Genomic DNA, 20,350 nt, shown 5'->3' with positions numbered 1-20,350 from the left:
CTAGTTTTCCTAAGTCCTTTTCCATTTGGGGTATCCCTCCAGGAACATCAACCCTGTTACATATCTTTGTGTCATCAGCAAAAAGACACACCTTACCATCGAGGCCTTCTGCAGTTTCGCTGATAAAGATATTAAACAATATGGGTCCCAGAACAGATCCCTGAGGTACCCCACTGGTAACAAGACCATGGTCTGAATATACTCCATTGACTACAACCCTCTGTTGTCTGTCCCTCAGCCACTGCCTAATCCATTCAACAATATGGGAATCCAAGCACATCGCCTGTGAGTACAGCTCATTACAGCGGAGGTCAGGCTTAGAGGCACAGCATTATAAATCGTTACAGCTGAGGTCGGGCAGAGACGCACAGCATTATAAATCATTACAGCTGAGGTCGAGCAGAGACGCACAGCATTATAAATCGTTAGTGGAGGTCGGGCAGAGACACAGCATTATAAATCGTTACAGCGGAGGTCGGGCAGAGACGCACAGCATTATAAATCGTTACAGTGGAGGTCGGGAAGAGACGCACAGCATTATAAATCGTTACAGCTGAGGTTTGGCAGAGACGCACAGCATTATAAATTGTTAGTGGAGGTCGGGCAGAGACACAGCATTATAAATCGTTACAGTGGAGGTCGGGCAGAGACACAGCATTATAAATCGTTACAGCTGAGGTCGGGCAGAGACGCACAGCATTATAAATCGTTACAGCTAAGGTCGGGCAGAGACGCACAGCATTATAAATCGTTACAGCTGAGGTCGGGCAGAGACGCACAGCATTATAAATCGTTACAGCTGAGGTCGGGCAGAGACGCACAGCATTATAAATCGTTACAGCTGAGGTCGGGCAGAGACGCACAGCATTATAAATCGTTACAGCTGAGGTCGGGCAGAGACGCACAGCATTATAAATCGTTACAGCTGAGGTCGGGCAGAGACGCACAGCATTATAAATCGTTACAGCTGAGGTCGGGCAGAGACGCACAGCATTATAAATCATTATAATGCTGTGCAGTCTGGGAAATCGCCCCGCCCACACGGAGTGTGTTTCCTGCGGTGAACATGCTTGTTTGAAACTGCCTTTACGACTGCCTCATCAGAAAAGCGATGCCAAACGTGTTGTATATTTTTGTGCAAGCCCCATTATGCACATTAATTTGCAACTTTTTGCCTGTATATGCTGCACTTCATTTTTATCCTCAATTTCTTTAACAGGTGGGAGGATCGGCGCCTACCCAGCTTGACAGATTTAACATTCCTTACACCAGATAATTGGTATACATTGCACCTGAAGGCTATGGCAGCTGGTGCACGTCGTCATGTCTCTTAATAAATTCAGCACATCTCACTGCAGCACAGATAAGATCAGGACATATAAAACAGCAGTCTTCAGAAATTCCTCACTGGCCTTTCGGGCTGCAGGTGACTGGATCTAAGGGTGTATTCACACATGGCGGTTACTGTGCGGTTTTGCTGTGCGGTTGCGACGTTTACAGGTGGAATACATTTATTTCATATGTTTCACCTGTAAAAATTACAACCACTTTAAAGTTTCTTCAGTGTTCTTCTTTGTACAGGTTTAACCCCCGGTAAAAGGACATCGTTCACGTGTCGGAGTGGTTCTGTCTCCAGGAAACGTGGTTGAGTTTCTCTTGTAAATGCTCCGATACTTCCTCCTCTAATTCATAACCTATTTTGGAGCCTCATGAAAAGAAGCCATAATGATGTTGTAATAGGAAATCAATAGTCCCCGCTGGCTTCTAATGCAGTAGAAAAATGACAGCTTGCCCCATAACCCTGCAATTACACCGGGATGTGCAACGCTTACATGATCATTCTCCTACGTATAACGGTACGGCCTTCTCACGCCGGATGTGTCGCCCTATATCCACCCATGTGCTATCGCATCTACAGTATAAATTCTTGATCAGAAGATTTTCTTAATTTCCTCTTATATTTTTTTTAATCCTGTAGTTAAAGGGGTTTTCCAAATGTTTTATACTGATAACCTATTCTGAGGATAGGTCATCAGTGGGATGAGATTCCGACTCCCAGCACCCTCCACCCCCCCGATCAGCTGTTTAAACAGGTGTATTCCTCCTGCTAGCGCTACGGCCTCCTCGCAGCTTACCACATGCAGTGTTGTCCATTCAATGGCAGATGTACTTGGTATCGCAGCTCTTGGAAATAGAACTGAGCTGTGGCCTCTTCAAACAGCTGATCGGCAAGGGTGCTGAAAGTTGGAACCCTCCTGGGGATCGGTCATCAGTATAAAACATTTAGACAACTCTTTTTTAAAAGGGTTTTCCAGGCAGAAAATATGGAAAACTGAATCGTACCTCAGCTAATCTTTGATCCCCCTGATGCTCCCGTTCCGATGCTGCCCCATACCTCACCGCCCTCTACTTCCTGTCCAGCTATGACGTGTCAGAGGACATGTGATCGCTGCATCCAATCACAAGCTCCTGTGTGAAAACATCCCCTCTGGAAGAGGAAGCAGAGGCTGGTGGGGGAGTATTCAAGTACTTTGAAGCCACACAAGATCTTCACTGTACAGAAAACAATTATTTTCTTTCTTTTTGTCAGTGCTTTGGTTAATTCTGCAACTTTTTAACTTTTATACATTGCTGAAAATAGTACAAGCCTGAAGTACAGTGACATCTGTGCTTGTACGTTCTGGTGATTAGAGGGATAACGTGTTTTATGTAGCAGGTTCTGCAACTTAAAGCATATTTTTTTTTAATATTTTTTTTTTCCTTTCCGTTCTCTGCTCCTCGTGGAATAAATCACCACCTCAGCAGTTGTTGTGACGAAGTTAGATTTTCCATGTTTTCTTATAATTTTATACAACAATGCTCAATGGTGTTTTCTTTTAGTCCAAATTTCCACCTTGTTGATTGTAAGCTGCATGCAGAGTTTGGCTTGCTCAGACACGACTTGCCGCTGTATTTCCCAGTGACACATAAAGATGAGGCCTTGGGGAAGGACATTCCATTCAGTAACCCTCACTTCATTTTCTCCCAGCTGTTTTTCTTCTGTTTTACTTCACTTGACAAATGCAGCGGAGTCTATAAGAAATAAAATATCCAATGGAAAACAATAGGATCCACTAATCCACTACATGTTATTTTTAGTCTTGTGGCAAAAGAAAAACCATATAGTTGTCAACACAACCTTAGAATGGAGGCAAACACTGCTGACAGAAAAGTAATAAAGTCACGTTTTCCCCAACAATATGCACTCAATACCCCATAAAGTGAAATCAGAATGTTAGATTTTTTTTTTTTTATTGATTAAAAAGGAAAACCTAAAATTTGGCAAAAGTATTCAAACCTTTTGATGACACTTGAAATGTAGCTCTGTGAGCCTCCCATTTCTTTTGATCATCTTTGAGATGTTTCTACACCTTGATTGGAGTCCACCTGTGGTAAATTCAGTTGATTGGACATGATTTAGAAAGACATATACCTGTGTATATAAGGTCTTGCTGCTGCAATGCATATCAGAGCAAAAACCAAGCCTTGAGGAGGAAAGAACTGCCTGTAGAGCTCTGAGACAGGATTGTGTAGAGAAGGGTACAAAAAAATTATGTTGTGCTGAAAGTTCCCAAGAGCACAGTGGCCTCCATAATTCTTAAATGGAAGAAGTTTGGAACAACTAGTACTCTTCCTAGTGCTGGCCATCCCTCCAAACTAAGAGAGGTGGCCAAGAACCCAATGGTCACTCTGGCTGAGCTCCAAAGATCCTGTGTGCAGATGGGAGAAACTTTCAGGAGGTCAACCATCACTGCAGCATTCCAGCAATCTGAACTTTATGCCAGAGTGGCCAGAAAGACGCCTCCACAGTAAAGGACTCATCATAGCCCACCTGGAGTTTGCAAAAAAGCAAGGACTCTCTGACTGTGGGAAACAAGATTTTCTCGTCTGATGAAACCAAGATTGAGCTTTTTGGCCTCAATTATACGCATCATATCTGGAGAAAACCAGGCACTGCCCAATACCATCCCTACAGTGAAGCATGGTGCTGGCAGCATCATGCTTTATTTTTTGTTTTTTGTTTTGTTTTTGGGACAGGGAGACTGGTCAGGGTTGAGGGAAAGCTGAATGGAGCAAAATACTAAGATATTCTTAATGAAAAGCTGGTCCAGAGTGCTCTGGTTCTCAGACTGGGCTGGAGGTTTACCATTCAATAAGACAGTAACCCCAAAGCATACAGCCAAAACAACACAGGGGTGGATTAGGGACAATTCTATGAATGTCCTGGAGTGTCCCAGCTGAAGCCCTGAATTAAACCCAATCAAATATCTGAAAATGGTTGTCCCATCCAGCCTGACAGAGCTTGAGAGGATCTACAGAGAAGAATGGCAGAAAATCCCCAAATCCAGATGTGCAGATCACATGGCATCTTGCCCAAGAAGACTGGAGGATGTAAGCACTTCCAAAGTATTAAGCAAAGGGTCTGAATACTTATGTCAATGCAAGATTTCAGTTTTTCCTTTTCAATAAATTGTCAAATATTTTGAACATTCTGGGGGTCATTTATCAAACTGGTGTAACCTACAACTGGCTTAGTTGCCCATAGCAACCAATCAGATTCCACCTTTCATCTTTCACTGTTCCTTTGAAAAATTAAAGGTGGACGCCGATTGGTTGCTATGGGCAACTAATACAGTTCTACTTTACACCAGTTTTTTTACTTTTTATTTATTTTTATTTTAGCACAAGACTGCAATATAACAAAATGTGAAAAAGTGAAGGGGTCTGAAGATGCACTGTGTATTTTATTGGGTAACTCAGTGGATTACTGAATTTTATTTGCATGCTGTTACAAAACTAATCCAATTCGGGTGCTGATTTGAAAAAATGACCATTTACCTGCCGAACAATCCCTTTAACTATACTTACTGGAGACGCAGCTCTTTATAGCACCTCTGTAAATAGTTACTCACACCATTCTTTTTCAGCATTTTTTATTTTTTTTTTGTCTTTATTTCCACAGGCTAAAGCATCTGAGGAAGATGGGGATTCAGTTGTCATTATTGAGAAGGAGCAGTTTATGGATGACTTTTACCATCAGGTAGGGAAGAGCTTTAATACTATGATTGTATTGAATCATTGTTCTTTAGACATGCATGGAAGTGTTTCTGTTGCTCTAAACTAGTTCATGGAAATCGGTTAAGATTCACTTCACAACAAATGTCATAGCTTAGGCTGCAATACAAAATCAAACACAATGTAACAGCACTTTGCAAGCACAGAAAATATGAATTAATGCTATACTCACTATATGAAAAAACCTGAGGTACTTAGCAAATATGTTGATCAAAATAATTTTTGCCCATCCACCACGGCAAAGTGACCTCTTTTGAATGGGAACCGAAACTAAATGCTACCTATTTTGGTGCCAACCAGCCTCTGACGGGCCCACTTTTATGGGCCTACTTTATTAATGGGGTTGTTATGGTGGCCTATCCTCAGGATAGCTTATTAGTACAGGAGGACCGGTAAGCGTTCAATGCAGATTTCCCCAGGCTCTGTACTCGCTGCTTCCTGGTCCTCAGCCGCTCGCTGTACTGTGACTGCGCACAGCGTGAGGACGTTGGCGCGCTGTGAAATCACACTGTGCAGTATCTGATCACAGTACTGGAGAGGTAAGTTGATTTATTGTTTATTTCTGATCTCTGAATGGGGATCTGATCTGAATGTCTAAATGGGAGTCTTAACATGGTGGTCTGATACCTTGATATATGTCAGAAATTCATAACTGGTGTAGATTTGCCTTTCTTGCACATGGACTGCTAGAACATGCGCCAAATTTATTTAGCTGCCTGTGCCTAGGGGTGGGCGATATATGCGATATGGACGATATAATAAGGCTGGTTTCACATGGGCGTTGCGGATTGGGGCCGGATGCGTTCAGAGTGCGTTCAGTGAAACTCGCACTATTTTGCAAGCAAGTTCAGTCAGTTTTGTCTGCGGTTGCGTTTAGTTGTTCAGCTTTTTCCGCGCGGGTGCAATGTGTTTTGATGCGTTTTTCACGCGCGTGATAAAAAACGGAATGTTTACAAACAATATCTCTTAGCAACCATTCACGCAGCCCCATTCACTTCTATGGGGGCCAGGGCTGCGTGAAAAACGCAGACTATAGAACATGCTGCGATTTTCACGCAACGCAGAACTGATGCGTGAAAAACAACGCTCATGTACAAAGCACCATAGAAATGAATTGGTCAGGATTCAGTGCGGGTGCTAATCGTTCACGTCACGCATTGCACCCGCGCGGAAAACTCGCTCGTGTGAAAGGGACCTAAATCTGTGCAACGATACAGATTTTGCCCATATCGCATATATCGCCGGACCGCGATATGACCACGGAGCGGAAGTGAATAGACTAAACTTCTCACTGCTCCGTGACTCCGGCTCCCGACTCCGCACCGCGCTGTACTGTAGTGGCCAGGGCCTGGCGTGCACACAGCGTCAGCCCGCTCGCTGACGCTGTGTGTGACGTCAGGTCCTGCAATGCATGCTGGGAAGAAGACGCGACACCTGCGGACTGCCGACTCGCCGAGCACCCTGCAGGAAAGGTAAGTATAGCGATTCTTCGGGGGGAGAATAATCTATTTTCAAAGGATGGCCATGGGGCTGATCTGATGGCACTGGTTCTGGGGAACATGTAATGTCTGAGGCAGATGATGAAAAATGCCATGGGGCTTGGGGGCTGATGGCACTGGCTCTGGGGGACATGGCCAGGTATGGGATATGGCTGGCATATGCAGGCTACATTTGTATTTAGGCATATTAACTATATTCATTGGGGGCGCAGTGGCCACCGCCCCTTCCTTCTACTCTCCCTCTTCTCAGTATTATATTAATTGCGGCCCCCCACCACACGATTAAATCATTGGTAGTAGTGGCCCCAGGCTGGCAGCTTCTGATCGGAGCCCCAGCAGTGTAATTGCGGGGCTCGGATCAGTTACCATGGCAGCCAGGATGCTACTTAAGCCCTGGCTGCCATAGTCGGCTCCCTGCTGCTGTGTGCACTATGCACAGGGCAACAGGGAGAGTGTGAAGTCCTATTCCCTCTAATAGAGCTCTATCAGGGTGAATAGGACAAGGGCTCTAGCCCCTAAGGAGACTAATGGTTATTAAATAAAAAGTTGGGGGGAAAAAATTATAGAATATATCGCACATGCTTAAAATTATATCACAATATAGATTTTAGGCCATATTGCCCACCCCTACTTAGGCTGTGCCCCTCAATAAATTTGATGCATGTTATTCCAGTGCACTTTTTAGTAATCGAAATAGAAAAAAGTAGATGGAAACAGCATGTCCCCTTTTGTAGTAGTGTTTGTTCCAGATTCAACATTCAAAAACGTACACAGATATGCCTCACCTTCATCATGCACAGGGATGCGACCCACCTCCATCTTTTTCTGATTAGGCATTGTGTTCTCCACTGTTTATTTTCACTCTCTATGTAGATACCAATTCATTGTATTTTGATTGGCCAACCACGACAATGACCCCAGTGATGTCATGGGGTCAGGGTGATGTCATCATTTGGTTATTAAAGGATCTTCAGCCGAAATGTTTAATCTGGTCTCCATCTACTTTTTTCTATTTGGATTATCTGATGAGCCTCATTCTCAGGTCAGTGTTTTGGTCCGTTATTTCCATCAGTGATTGTATAAGGTATAAGGGAAAGATCTGCCCCTGTTCTGTGTTTAGAGCTGCACCTGGTTTTGGTTCAAAATCACTGATGGAAATCACTGACCAAACACTGACGTGTGAATGAGGCATTACTGTCAGAAAGTGAACCTCTTTCCCAGGAGACATGCACCCACAAATTTGGCCCTAGGACTGCTGTCCTTTCTACAACTACTTGCACTTCTTTAATAAATGTGGAGCACCAGCCCAAAATAGGACCTTTCACAGGGAGTACCGTCCGCTGATGCTGCCAGAATTTTTCTGTTTTTGAAAGACCCCTTGTCTGCCCTGCTGTGATTCCCCCGAAGTGTTGGCGCCCAAAATGTTAATGCGTAGCATTGGTACAGGGAGGAGGAGACGGCTGTGTTTCTGAGTGGGCATCTCCTTGGCTGCAGTTCACCTTCACCCTGGCTGTGACCGGCTACATTGTAGCGCTGCATAACTTCCCATTTCACAAGCATATCATGGAAGATCCTCTGGAATGTAAACTCTTTCCTCCTGTAGCATGCCTTCATGTTTGACAGTGGTGGCTCCATATTACTTCAGATGTATGAATGCAAAGCTTCTGATTTACATCTGAAAGTCAGAAGCTGTGTGACATAACTCTTTCAATTTTTATTATTTGCTTCCTTAGGTAGAAGAAATAAGGAATCACATTGCTAAAATATCAGAAAATGTCGATGAGGTGAAAAAGAAGCACAGCACTATTTTATCGGCACCAAACCCAGAAGAAAGTAAGCGCTTGTAATGCACGTACAGTTATCAACTCTGTGCTGGGAGTTGAATTTTATATATTTTTATACGGAGCTCCAGAGCCCCATGCCTAGTCCACATACTGCATTCTGTTATTGAGTTGAATATATAACGGTATACATTCTGCTCCTCAGCGCCTTCTAGTGGTGGCAGCAGGTTATCTTTTATACATACATCTAGGCAGGGCATTTGCAGCTATGTATAAGCGAAATGGAGCATAAACGGCCCCATATAATGCATGGACGGCTCATGTCCGCCAGAATTGTTAGCAGCACTCTCTTCTGGCTCACACAGGGAGGTCCTGAGGGGCCATGTCTATACCACATAATAGGGCATATGGACACAGCTTGTTTTTATAAGACAGTCCCCTTAAAGGGTTTGCGCCACTTAAAACATTCTACAGTTTTCAAACCAGCACCTGGATCAGAATATTATTATTGCATGTATTTACAAATTTAGTATAGCCAATGAAATCTATCCGTATAGCGCCACCTGCTGTATGCTCTTTTGGGAATTTCTCTGTCCACCACACGGAGTTGGACGCACACGCTCGGTTCCGTCAACTACAGCAGATAGGACATGCATCTTGAGAAAGAACATGTCCCCTGAGCTGCCAGCTTGAAATAAATCTAGCAGGGCAATTGGAGCAGTGAATGGGGCGATCTCTGGATCCATGTCAGGTACAGGGCTGGTTCTAGCTGTGTTAGAGATTGTAAATATTATTATTATTATTTTTTTACATTAATCATGGGATAATGCCTTTAAGGTGTCACCTATTTAAACGTGTGTCCCCATAATACATCATATTAATTTCTAGGGGTATTTTATAGAAATAATGAGGAAGGGCGAAGAGAATTTGAAACTGGGACGTTGACAATAACAGGAAATAGCAGAATATAGCTGTAACCAGATTTCATCAGACTTTGTCACATTTTTTTTAATGTTAGTTACTATGCTCCCGCTGAATGCCTCTGCAGCAACTTCCCAACTCCCCTTCGTTAAGACATCAGTATGTGGGTGTCTGTTTATATACAGCAAACAAAGCTGCAGTTTAAAGCATTGTGGATAGAGCAGTAGGTTGATTTTAGAATACCTCAGACTCCAGTTAGACCTTGCAGATAAGCTGCAGTCATAGATGGTAACTGTGCCTTAAAGGAGTTATCCTGGACAATAATATTGATGACCCCTCTTTATCAGATTGGCAGAGCTCTGACTCTTGGGACCCACATAGGAAAACACATGTAGAGCTAAAAAAGAAAAAGTGCACATCCAGTGAAATGGCTCCTGGTGCAAAGCGGATACAGTAGCTGTTTCTTTGTCTCTTGGAATTGCTGAGGCAAGGTTTTTCTGAATAGATGTGGCAGCTATGTTTTTATGCACGTATAGTGAAGAATTTTGGGATTGTGTTTTTTTCCAAATCTTGTTTTTATTGTGAAGTTTTAAGTTGGAACAGTAAAGCAAAATAGTTGTGTATACAGCATGAGATCTGAAATGACATTATCATCAGAGGTCGCTAGTAACTCAATCATACAAAAGGACGTATTATCGAGGAAAATAGAAGCACATGGCAGTTGTCCTATACTGAAAATGGTCATTCAGAAGCACACAGTACAAGATATTCTTTGTATAAGGAAAGAAAAAGAATTAAAAGAGGATAGAAGGAAGAGAGAAAAAAGAAACCGCAATACCCACCTGGATAGGGTAGGAACAGACTAGGGATCGACCGATATTGACCTGTGAACTGTCAGGCCGATAACTTTTATACCGATATTCTGTGCATTATCATTTTTGAGAAAAAAATTAAAATTCCTACACAAATCTGCTGTTAAATGAACCTGTTTTATAATATAAATCTAATGCAAACAATTACGCCCAGAGCTTTATTATAATATATAGTGCCATATCCAGCAGCTCCCCCCCTCACTGACTACCATGGCCTGCTTGCTTGTTATCATTTAGTATAGTTGCTTTATTAATTTATAATTTACATTTATAATATACTAGTGCCAAATGCCAATTTCCACCACCCCTCCCCACCTCAGTGACTAAGTGAGTAACTACTCCAATAAACAACATAGTATTAGACGAAAGAAAAGAAAATAACCTTTTTAGTAGACCAGAAGAAAAGGTGGCAATTTGGCAAACCAAGTGGTCCAACTGGGCTGGCACACAAGCGGCAGAGCAGACTTGGACGGCACACGGCACTGCAGCCACTCCTCCAGACAGCATTACTTCAGGGCCAGGACTTCAGCTCCTCTCCAGAAGTCCCGCGATTCGTGCACACGCCTTGTTTTGCCACGCGGAGCCACGAGACTTCGAGACAGCTAAGGGCGCGCGCCCCCCCCCCAGACGCATTGTCAGCAAGGTTAGTTGCCGATACCGATAATTTTGAAAATCATGAATATCGGTCGATAACTTCGGTAAATCCGATAATCGGTCGATCCCTACTACAATAGAGGAACATCATCGGAAGGTAACTGAAGACAAGCCTGCCAAACATGATTGGGTACCTATTCAGCTGGGCATATTCTATCCTGGACAGAGTCCTATTCAGAGACGCCTCCTGCAAAGTGGCAATAAGGAGTCCGCAGTCATCACCTGAGTCAGATGCATATTAAGGCTACTTTCACACTAGCGTTTTTTGCGGATCCGTCATGGATCTGCAGAAACGCTTCCGTTACAATAATACAACCGCATGTATCTGTCATGAACGGATACGGTTGTATTATGTCTTCCATGACGGATCCGTCTTGAACACCATTGATAGTCAATGGAGGACGGATCCGCTTTTTATTGTGCCAGATTGTGTCATAGCAAATGGATCCATCCCCATTAACTTACATTGTGTGCCAGGACGGATCCGTTTGGCTCCGCTTTGTCAGGCAGACAGAAAAACGCTGCAGGCAGGTGTCCGCCTCCAGAGCGGAATGGTGACTGATCGGAGGCAAACTGATGCATTCTGAGCGGATCCTTTTCCATTCAGAATGCATTAGGGCAAAACTGATCCGTTTTGGACCGCTTGTGAGAGCCCTGAACGGATCTCGCAAACGGAAAGCCAAAACACGAGTGTGAAAGTAAACTAACAGAGGAGGACCAACGGAGAAAATGGTCTCTACCCATGTCTAGTGGAAACATCGGGTTATCAAATAAGGGAGTCCTAAGGCCAGGCTGATAAGAGAGACCCTTTTTGAATAAAGAGCCTCTCCCAAATCTGCAGGGCACATGAGGTCAGTGGAGAGAAATGAGCGAGCGAGGGCCTATCCAAAGGTGAGATCCATGGGAGGGATCGTAAATACAATGGGCTAATCTTGGCTTCTATATTTACCCATTGATGATGAGTTCAAGTAAAGGAGCTGCTTGATGGTACACCTGGAAGACTGGTCCCTCCCCTGGACTTCGGTCAGACAAGGGTTGAATGACCTATACGGGGTCTCTATGATCCACAGACAAATTTTCTAGTCAGACTCTGCAGACTTTTAAAAATTGCATTTGGTAATGAGGTCGGTAAGTCTGATACAGATAAAGAAATCGTGTGATGTCCATCTTAAGTACATTTATCCGACCAAACCAAGACAGCTGTGACCTGTCATAGGATTTAATGTCTTGCGCTGTATAGTGCAATAAGGGTAGATAGTTCAGTGTATACAAATCAATATACTAGAATGAGCCTGTACCCCCAGATACTTAAAGGGAATCTGTCACCTGCTTTTACCATTTAAAGCTGTCACCATTGCCATGTTCACTAAAGTACCTTATTTCCTGGAGTGGTCTTCTTACTTTATTTTGTTTTGTCATTTTGATAAAAAAGCTCTTTTTCTGATATGCTTATGAAAGCTCTAAGGTGCCCAGAGGGTCTTTTTTTTTCACTCTCTGGAGCCCAGTGCAGTGCCCAGCCCGCCTAAATTTGAAGCCCAAGAACGCCTCCTGATCCTCAAATCGAGTGCCTATCCAATCTAATTTTTCTGCTATTAAATTTTTAGTGACTGTGAGGGTAATAAGTCACGATACGAGCACCGGTACCATCCACTTGGAGGTAGAGCCACCCTAAGATTTTTCTATATGCCTCCTGATCCTGAAATAACCTCCCACAGCCCCGGCAAATGGTTCCGCCCTCTCACCACGTAATCTTCTGCCTTCAAGAAATGCCCCGTTCTTCTTCCTGTCGGCCGCCAGAAATCTTGCACAGGCGCAGTACCGCAACAGCCTCAAAAGTCTCACTGGGCATGCGCCGAGCCCAGTGACGTAATCTGAGCTTGATGATCGCGCAGGCGGTACTGCGCCTGCGCAAGATTTCTGGCGGCCGACAGGAAGAAGAACGGGGCATTTCTTGAGGGTAGAAGATGACGTGGCGAGGGGGTTATCCCGGGGCTATGGGAGGTTATTTCGGGATCAGGAGGCGTTCTTGGGCTTCAAATTAAGGCGGGCTAGGCACTGCAGGGGGGTGTCACTGGGCTCCAGAGGGGGGAAAAAAACGCCCTTCTGGGCACCTTGGAGCTTCATTAGCATATCGGAAAAAGAGCTTTTTTTTAATCAAAATGACAAAACAAAATAAAGTAAGAAGACCACTGCAGGAAATAAGGTACTTTAGTGAACATGGCAATGGTGACAGCTTAAAATGCTAAAAGCAGGTGACAGATTCCCTTTAATAGCTTTCTGGTGCCTACATTAAGTTTCAACTGCGTGACCAACTTCAATGGTAAGGTTAGGTTAAGGGCTCCAGTTTTGGAATAGTTTACATTGATATTACTAAGGGTCCCAAACCTGTAGAATACTTATAACAGAACAGGGAGAGAAATTAGGTGATTGGTGACGCAGAGCAATAAGTCATCGGCATAAAGGCCCGATTTGTGATGATGTTGACCTAATGTAATTCCTTGGGTATTGAGGGAGTTATGAATTTCAACAGCCAGATGTTCCATAGCAATGACCTACCGCAGAGGGGACAAGGGATAGCCCTGTCTAGTGCCATTAGTGATGGGGAAAGAGAACCATTTACCCTAATCCATGCAGAGGTATAGAGGGGGTATATTTTATGTAGAAAAGTCGAGCCAATACCTATTCGAGGGCAGCGCGCAGAAAGGTCCAATTGACCCGGTCTAAAGCTTTTTCAGCAATGACTGAGATCAGGCAAGAGGGGATGGCATTTTAAAGGGCACGGGAAATCGTTATCACGGTTTTGTTAGTATTATTCCCAGCCCCTCTCTGGGGTATAAATCCAGCTCTGTCAGTATGTATGATTTTGGGTTGGTATTGTGGAGCGCATTTATCATTGCTGAAGGTTTAAGGAGGCGCCGGCCGCCACATAACTTCTGCATATCCACCGCCGATTCTAAACGTAAGACCGCTTACTTGCTGTCTTACATTTAGACCAATTTCTGCGCCTAAAACACAAAAGTGGCATATATCTGTTTGTAAATGACCCCCTGTGTGTTTTAAAGAGCATTTGATGCATTTCATGGTGCACAACATATTTCCAGTTCATTTGATGTTGATTTTATGAATACCCTTCCGCTTCTATTATTTCAGAAACAAAAGATGAACTTGAAAGTCTTAATAAAGAAATAAAGAGTATTTCCAATAAAGTCCGAACAAAGTTAAAGGGTAAGTCCAGCACCACATGTTGTTTGTGCAGTGCAGCTGTCTTGGTTCATATCTACGCTTGGATTTCCATTTTTCTGCTGCCTCAGTGAAACAGAAAAATGAAAATATCGGCACTGCCAGATCACACAAATGATGTCCATTGACTATAATGGGGCCTGTCAGTTTTCTGTCACAGTGGTTGTTCTTATTCTGGAAAAATAGTGCAGTACTCTGCGCTTTTTTTCCCCCTCTTTTTTTTTTTTTTTTGTGGCAGAGCCTCAGACTTAGATGTGAACCAAGGCTAATAAACCTGTTCTGATGTAAAGGTTTTAGTGTAAATACTTTACTGTCAGAATTTTTCATTTCTGTGATGCTTAAAAAGGGTACCGGACAACGCTGACAATTTGCCTGCAGTTGTGCTGAATATGTAACCATTGACAGAGTTTTAGCATAGTCATGGCCGGGTACTGTAACATCCTTTTTCCAGGTGTCTGAGAAATGTGTTGACTAATGTGAAAGCCACACTTCCCTTTTGTGGTAAGTCAGTGACGCGTTTGGATCTTTCAGTGTTGATGGTCACCCCTCGCTTACAGAATTCATCTGCAATGATAAGATTGTATAGAATAGATTGTGAAAATCTAACCGTGGTGTTTCCCGTAGTGACAAATCCACCTTTAAACTGGAACTATTGTCTCTGGTTATTTTTAACCCCATAAGGTTATTTTTAACCCCATACATCTACGGCGCTGGTGGACGTTACTTAAGGACCAGCGACGTACATGCACGGCGGGCTGATTGGGCGGGTCCAGGAGCTGCAGTCACTGATAGCCGGACCCCTGCTGTATGCGACGGCATCCGCATTAACCCTCGCACTGCCCCCGTCAGTGCTCACCGTGGCACATGCAGGTGCCTTCCTTAGGCATCGTGGCTGCCTTCCGTGACAGACCGTGAGATTCAGCCCTCTGGATCTCACAGGCAGGAAGCTGTAAGTGTACTACAGTGTGTCATACACTTACAGCCAATGCATCACAATACAGAAGTATTGTAAAGGGAATCAGACCCCCAAAAGTTGAAGTCCCAGATTGGGAAAAAAGTAAAAAAATAGTTTTACAAAAAAATTTAGTTTCAAGTAAAAAAAAAAAAAAAGCGTCCTTTTCCCAAAATAAAGTAAAAAAAAAAAATGTAAAAAATAGGGGGAAAAAATAAAAGTAGACATATTAGGTATCGACCGGCTGTATTAAAATATCACATGACCTAACTCCTCAGGTAAACAGTGTCAAAAATTTTTTAAATAAAAACTGTGCTAAAAAATGAAAACTTTTTTTGGTCACCTTACATCACTAAAAGTGCAACACCAAGCGATCAAAAAGGCGTATGCCCCCCAAAATAGTACCAATCTAACTGTCACCTCATCCCGCAAAAAATGAACCCCTACCTAAGACAGTCGCCACAAAAAAAAAAAAAAAAAATATGGCTCTCAGACTATGGAGACAGACAAGATGCCGGCAGCGTGAGCAAGTGGATTAAGGTGAGTTAAATTTATTTATTTTTTTAACCCCTCCAGTGCTATTTTACTATGCGTTCTGTATTCAGAATGCTATGATTTTCCCTTATAACCATGTTATAAGGGAAAATAATAATGATCGGGTCTCCATCCCGATCGTCTCCTAGCAATCGTGCGTGAAAATCGCACCGCATCCGCACTTGCTTGCGGATGCTTGCGATTTTCACGCAACCCCATTCACTTCTATGGGGCCTGCGTTGCGTGAAAAACGCACAATATAGAGCTTGCTGCGATTTTCACGCAACGCACAAGTGATGCGTGAAAATCACCGCTCATGTGAACAGCCCCATAGAAATGAATGGGTCAGAATTCAGTGCGGGTGCAATGCGTTCAACTCACGCATCGCATCCGCGCGGAATACTCGCCCATGTGAAAGGGGCCTAAGTATCGCCGCGTCCGTAAGAACCTGCTGTATAAAAATATCACATGACCTAACCCCTCAGGTGAACACCGTAAAAAAAAAAAAAAAAAAAAAAAAAAATAAAGTGTCGCCTTACATCACAGTGTAACAGCAAGCAATCAAAAAGTCATATGCACCCTAAAATAGTACCAATCAAACCGTCATCTCATACCGAAAAAAATGAGCCCCTACATAAGACAGCTGCCCAAAACATAAAAAAAACTCAATTTAAAAAAATGCTTTATTATGTAAAACTGAAACAAACAACTAAAAAAGTAGTCATATTTGGTATTGTCGTGACCGTAGCAACCTGCTGTATAAAAATACCACATGAGCTAACCTGTTAGATCAGTGCTTCTCAATTATTTTCTGTCATGCCCCCCCTAGGAAGAAGAAAACATTTTGCGCCCCCCGCGCGACTGTAAATAGTATCATTTGTCTATAAAATTGTTATAAGTACACCTCTGCATAACACTGTATCCTTATTAACCTATAAGAGAATAAAAAAAGAAAGAAATGTGGATCGGACACACACTTATGGGTGGATCTGTGGATGACGGACACTTATGGGGGGATCTGTGGATGACTGACACTTATGGGGGGGATCTGTGGCTGGCACTGTTACAGGGGGATCTGTGGCTGGCACTGTTATATATGTGCCATCCACAGACCCCCACCCCATAACAGTGCCATCCACAGTGCCCCCCCAGCCCATAACAGTGCCATCCACAGACCCCCACCCCTTAACTGTGCCATCCACAGATTCTGTGTGCCCGCCGCCGCCGTTTAAAGTTATTAAACATGCCCCCCTCACTCCTAATAGTACCGTATATCCGAATTTCTTCTGTATAATGCCGGCAGGCGGCCGGCGCGTCCCTCAGTGACGTCACTTGTCTGCGCCGCCTGCTTCATTCATAAAGTGGGGGGGGTATGTTTAATAACTTTTAATTCAATAATACATTTTATATTAGTATACCGGAGGGAGCGGTGGGGCGGGGCTATAGTACAGTGACTGCACCGCCCCACCGCTATTGCCGGCCCCCAGCTCCTCCTCCCAGTCCCTCCCCCGGCCCCCGCTCCGTACATCGCGTTCAGCGCCTGCGCCGGCCTCTGATCAGACGGGAGATGAGCGCTTCCACAATGGAAGCGCTCATCTCCCTGCCGCATATTACACTGCGAGCTGTCGACCGCCCGGTGCCCCTGTTGCTATGGCGCCCTGTGCGGCCGCACAGCCCGCACACCCCAAAGGCCGGCCCTGAACGAGCCCCTCTTTACGGAGCCTGGCGCCCCCCCTGGGGGGCGCTCCACTATTTGAGAAGCACTGTGTTAGATGAACATTTTAAATAACAAAAAATAAAAACGGTTCCAAAACAGCTATTTTTTGTTACCTTGCTTCACAAAAAGTGTAATATAGTGCAACCAAAAATCATATGTACCCTAATATAGTACCAACAAAACTGCCACTGTATCCCGTAGTTTCCAAAATCAGGTCTTTTTTGGGGGGGAGTTTCTACTCTAGGGGTGCATTGGGGGGTCTTCAAATATGACATGGCAACTTAAAATTATCCCAGTGAAATCTGCCTTCCAAAAACCATATGGCGTTCCTTTCCTTCTGCGCAATGCCATGTGCCCGTACAGCAGTTTACTACCACATACCACATATGGGGTGTTTTTGTAAACTGCAGAATCGGGGCAATAAATATTGAGGTTTTTTTTGCTGTTAACCCTTGCTTTGTCCATGATTAAAATGGAAAATCTGCCAGAAAGTGAAATTTCATCTACATTTTCCATTAGTTATTGTGGAACACCTAAATGGTTAAGAAAGGTGTAGTTTCTAAAATGTGGCCATTTATGGGTGATTTCTATTATGTAAGCCTCACAAAGTGACTTCAGACCTGAACTGGTCCTTACAAAGTGGGTTTTGGAAATTTTCTGAAACATTTCAAGATTTGCTTCCAAACTTCTAAGCCTTCTAACGTCCCCAAAAAAAGAAAATGTAATTTACAAAATGATCCAAACATGAAATAGACATATGGGAAATGTAAAATAATAACTATTTTAGGAGGTATCCCTATCGGTTTTAAAAGCAGAGACATTTAAATTTAGAAAATTGTGAATTTTTCAAAATTTTTGGTAAATTTGGTATTTTTTAATAAATAAAAATGAAATATTTGGACTCAAATTTACCAGTGTCATGAAGTACAATATGTGACGAGAAAACAGTCTCCGAATGGATTGGATAAGTAAAAGCATTTTGAAGTTATCACCACGTATAATGACACATGTCAGATTTGCAAAAAATTGCCTGGTCCTTAAGGTGAAAAATGGCAGGGTCCTGAAGGGGTTAATATACTGTAGGGACAGATGTAAAAAAAATTATAATTATTTTTTAGCAAAAGATGTTTCTTTGTACTAGAAAACATGGTGTAGAGAGTCTCCTTATCGAAGCTCCATCTGAGTCTTGCTAAGGAAAGTTTGTCTTCAGATGTACTGAGCGCTGAACATAGGTTTCCAGCCTGCCTCTTGTTACTATTCCAGTCCCTGACTATGTACATGTGTCCTAACTATCACTGCCCATCTCCTTGCCTATCTGACTTGTTACACACAGACGTCTTCAGCGCTCAGTAGAACTGAAGACAGATTCTCCTTAGTAACACTAAAGAGATTTGCTAAGATGTGTCGTGCTTGTGCAGTTCACCGCCAGGCCTGGGTATCCGCACTGTTCTGACCACTGTAGCATCGGCATCACTCCCAGCAGTGCGCGTGCGCCAGCTAACTGCCTTCTACTAGGACTAAGTATAGCTGGCTGCCGGGCCAGGCGATGAACTACGCACGCGCAGGATCTCGGCTGGCCAGATGTGGGCTTAGGGAGGAGAGATGCACGCAGAGGGGCCTGGGCACTTACTCCCTGAACGCCGCCCCTGGGCACTTGCGAGCCCTCATTTGCAGATTATTAAAACCACTTGTTGCTCTTTATGAACATCAGAAAAAAAGAAGAATACCATTTAAATGTTTAGTTGTGCTACAGCATCATGTAAGCAGCGCAGACTGCGACATTTTGGTGACAGACTCCCTTTAAAATATAATAACTTTACAGGAATGGTTACTGGTGGCAACAGTGCCATGCAGTTGGCTGGTTGTGCCTCCCACTGCTACTGGTGAATATATGGATATGCTTACCCCACAATGTTGGACCCCAGCTAGTTGATTTAAAACAAGGCTTCTTGATTTGGGTTAATATTTTGAAAATATGTTAATGTGTCTTATCAAAAAATTACTTGTATGGTTTGTAGCGTTGAATTTTTAGAAATAACTCTTCATACGTATAATTTTTTTGTAGCTATTGAGCAAACAATTGATCAAGATGAGAATGCCAACAGGTCTTCTGTGAATTTAAGAATAAGAAAATCTCAGGTAAGGTTCACGGTTGAAAAATTGGAGCCAAGAGTGTGAGATCTGGGGTAAAAAGGGTTCAGGATTTTGAAAAGCGTGCTGTTCATGACCACAAGGTGGACATATACGTACTTTTTTCACACATATACACACAGAGTAAATATCCTTTTGATGAATCCGATTCTGGAATTTAGGATCACGCCCCTAGGATAGATGTGCCTATAGCAAAGGTGTCTCGTAGGTCATCACTTCCCTATGAGGATTTGGGTATGTTAAAGGATCCCATGGGTAGGAAAATAGTATTTAAAGAGTACATGGGAGTTTATTTGTTCATTATTTAATATTGCAGCTCCCTGTATGGCTAGGGTCCATTATTCTTTGGCCTTATCATTTATAATCTCATATTAGGGATAAGTCGTCTAAAGAACAGATTTTGAGCGCTATTCCAAGTATTTCCAAGGCGGCAGATTTTTTGGCGGACAAGTCAATGACGTTTTGAGACTATTCTCGTTCCTCCTCTCTGGCCTATTCAGCTTTTAGAGCCCTGTGGCTCAAGAATTTGTCGGGCGATGTTGCCTCAAAGGCTAAGCTTCGTGGTATCCCTTGTGAGGTATAACGCTTACTTCCTTTTTGGATAATATCCGTGAAAAAGCAGGAGATAAGAAAAATGGGTTCTTGCTCCTTTCATAGGCCATATGGTCCCTTTCGTCAGAACAGGATGTTCAGTAAGGAGAAGGAAAATAAGTGGAGATCTTCTGTGTCCAAAAACAGAGGTTTTCTGTTTAAAAGCCAGGCTTCTGGGTCGGGAATAACGCCAGGATGAGGGGAAGATTAACCTGGATAAAAATATCCAACTCTTGGATTCTAGATTCCTTGACAGGAGTTCAAGCTAGAATTCAAAAGTCTCCAACTGGAAACATTTTAGCTGTTATTTATGTGTTGGGGTC

The 20,350-nt window shown here is 43.3% G+C and overlaps 1 protein-coding gene across 1 annotated transcript in view; it reads left to right on the top strand.

The window, feature by feature from the left end:
- STX2 (syntaxin 2) overlaps window positions 1-20,350 on the top strand; it is a 69,621-nt gene that overhangs the window by 14,831 nt on the left and 34,440 nt on the right. The window contains exons 2-5 of the mRNA XM_040416254.1: window positions 5,003-5,080; window positions 8,348-8,447; window positions 13,993-14,067; window positions 19,351-19,424. Of these exons, the coding sequence (XP_040272188.1) occupies window positions 5,003-5,080; window positions 8,348-8,447; window positions 13,993-14,067; window positions 19,351-19,424 (327 nt within the window). The remainder of the gene's footprint in view (window positions 1-5,002; window positions 5,081-8,347; window positions 8,448-13,992; window positions 14,068-19,350; window positions 19,425-20,350) is intronic.

This window comes from Bufo bufo, chromosome 2, assembly GCF_905171765.1.
Source record: "Bufo bufo chromosome 2, aBufBuf1.1, whole genome shotgun sequence".
Taxonomy (NCBI): Eukaryota; Metazoa; Chordata; class Amphibia; order Anura; family Bufonidae; genus Bufo; species Bufo bufo.
This window is presented reverse-complemented; position numbering and strand designations above follow the sequence as displayed.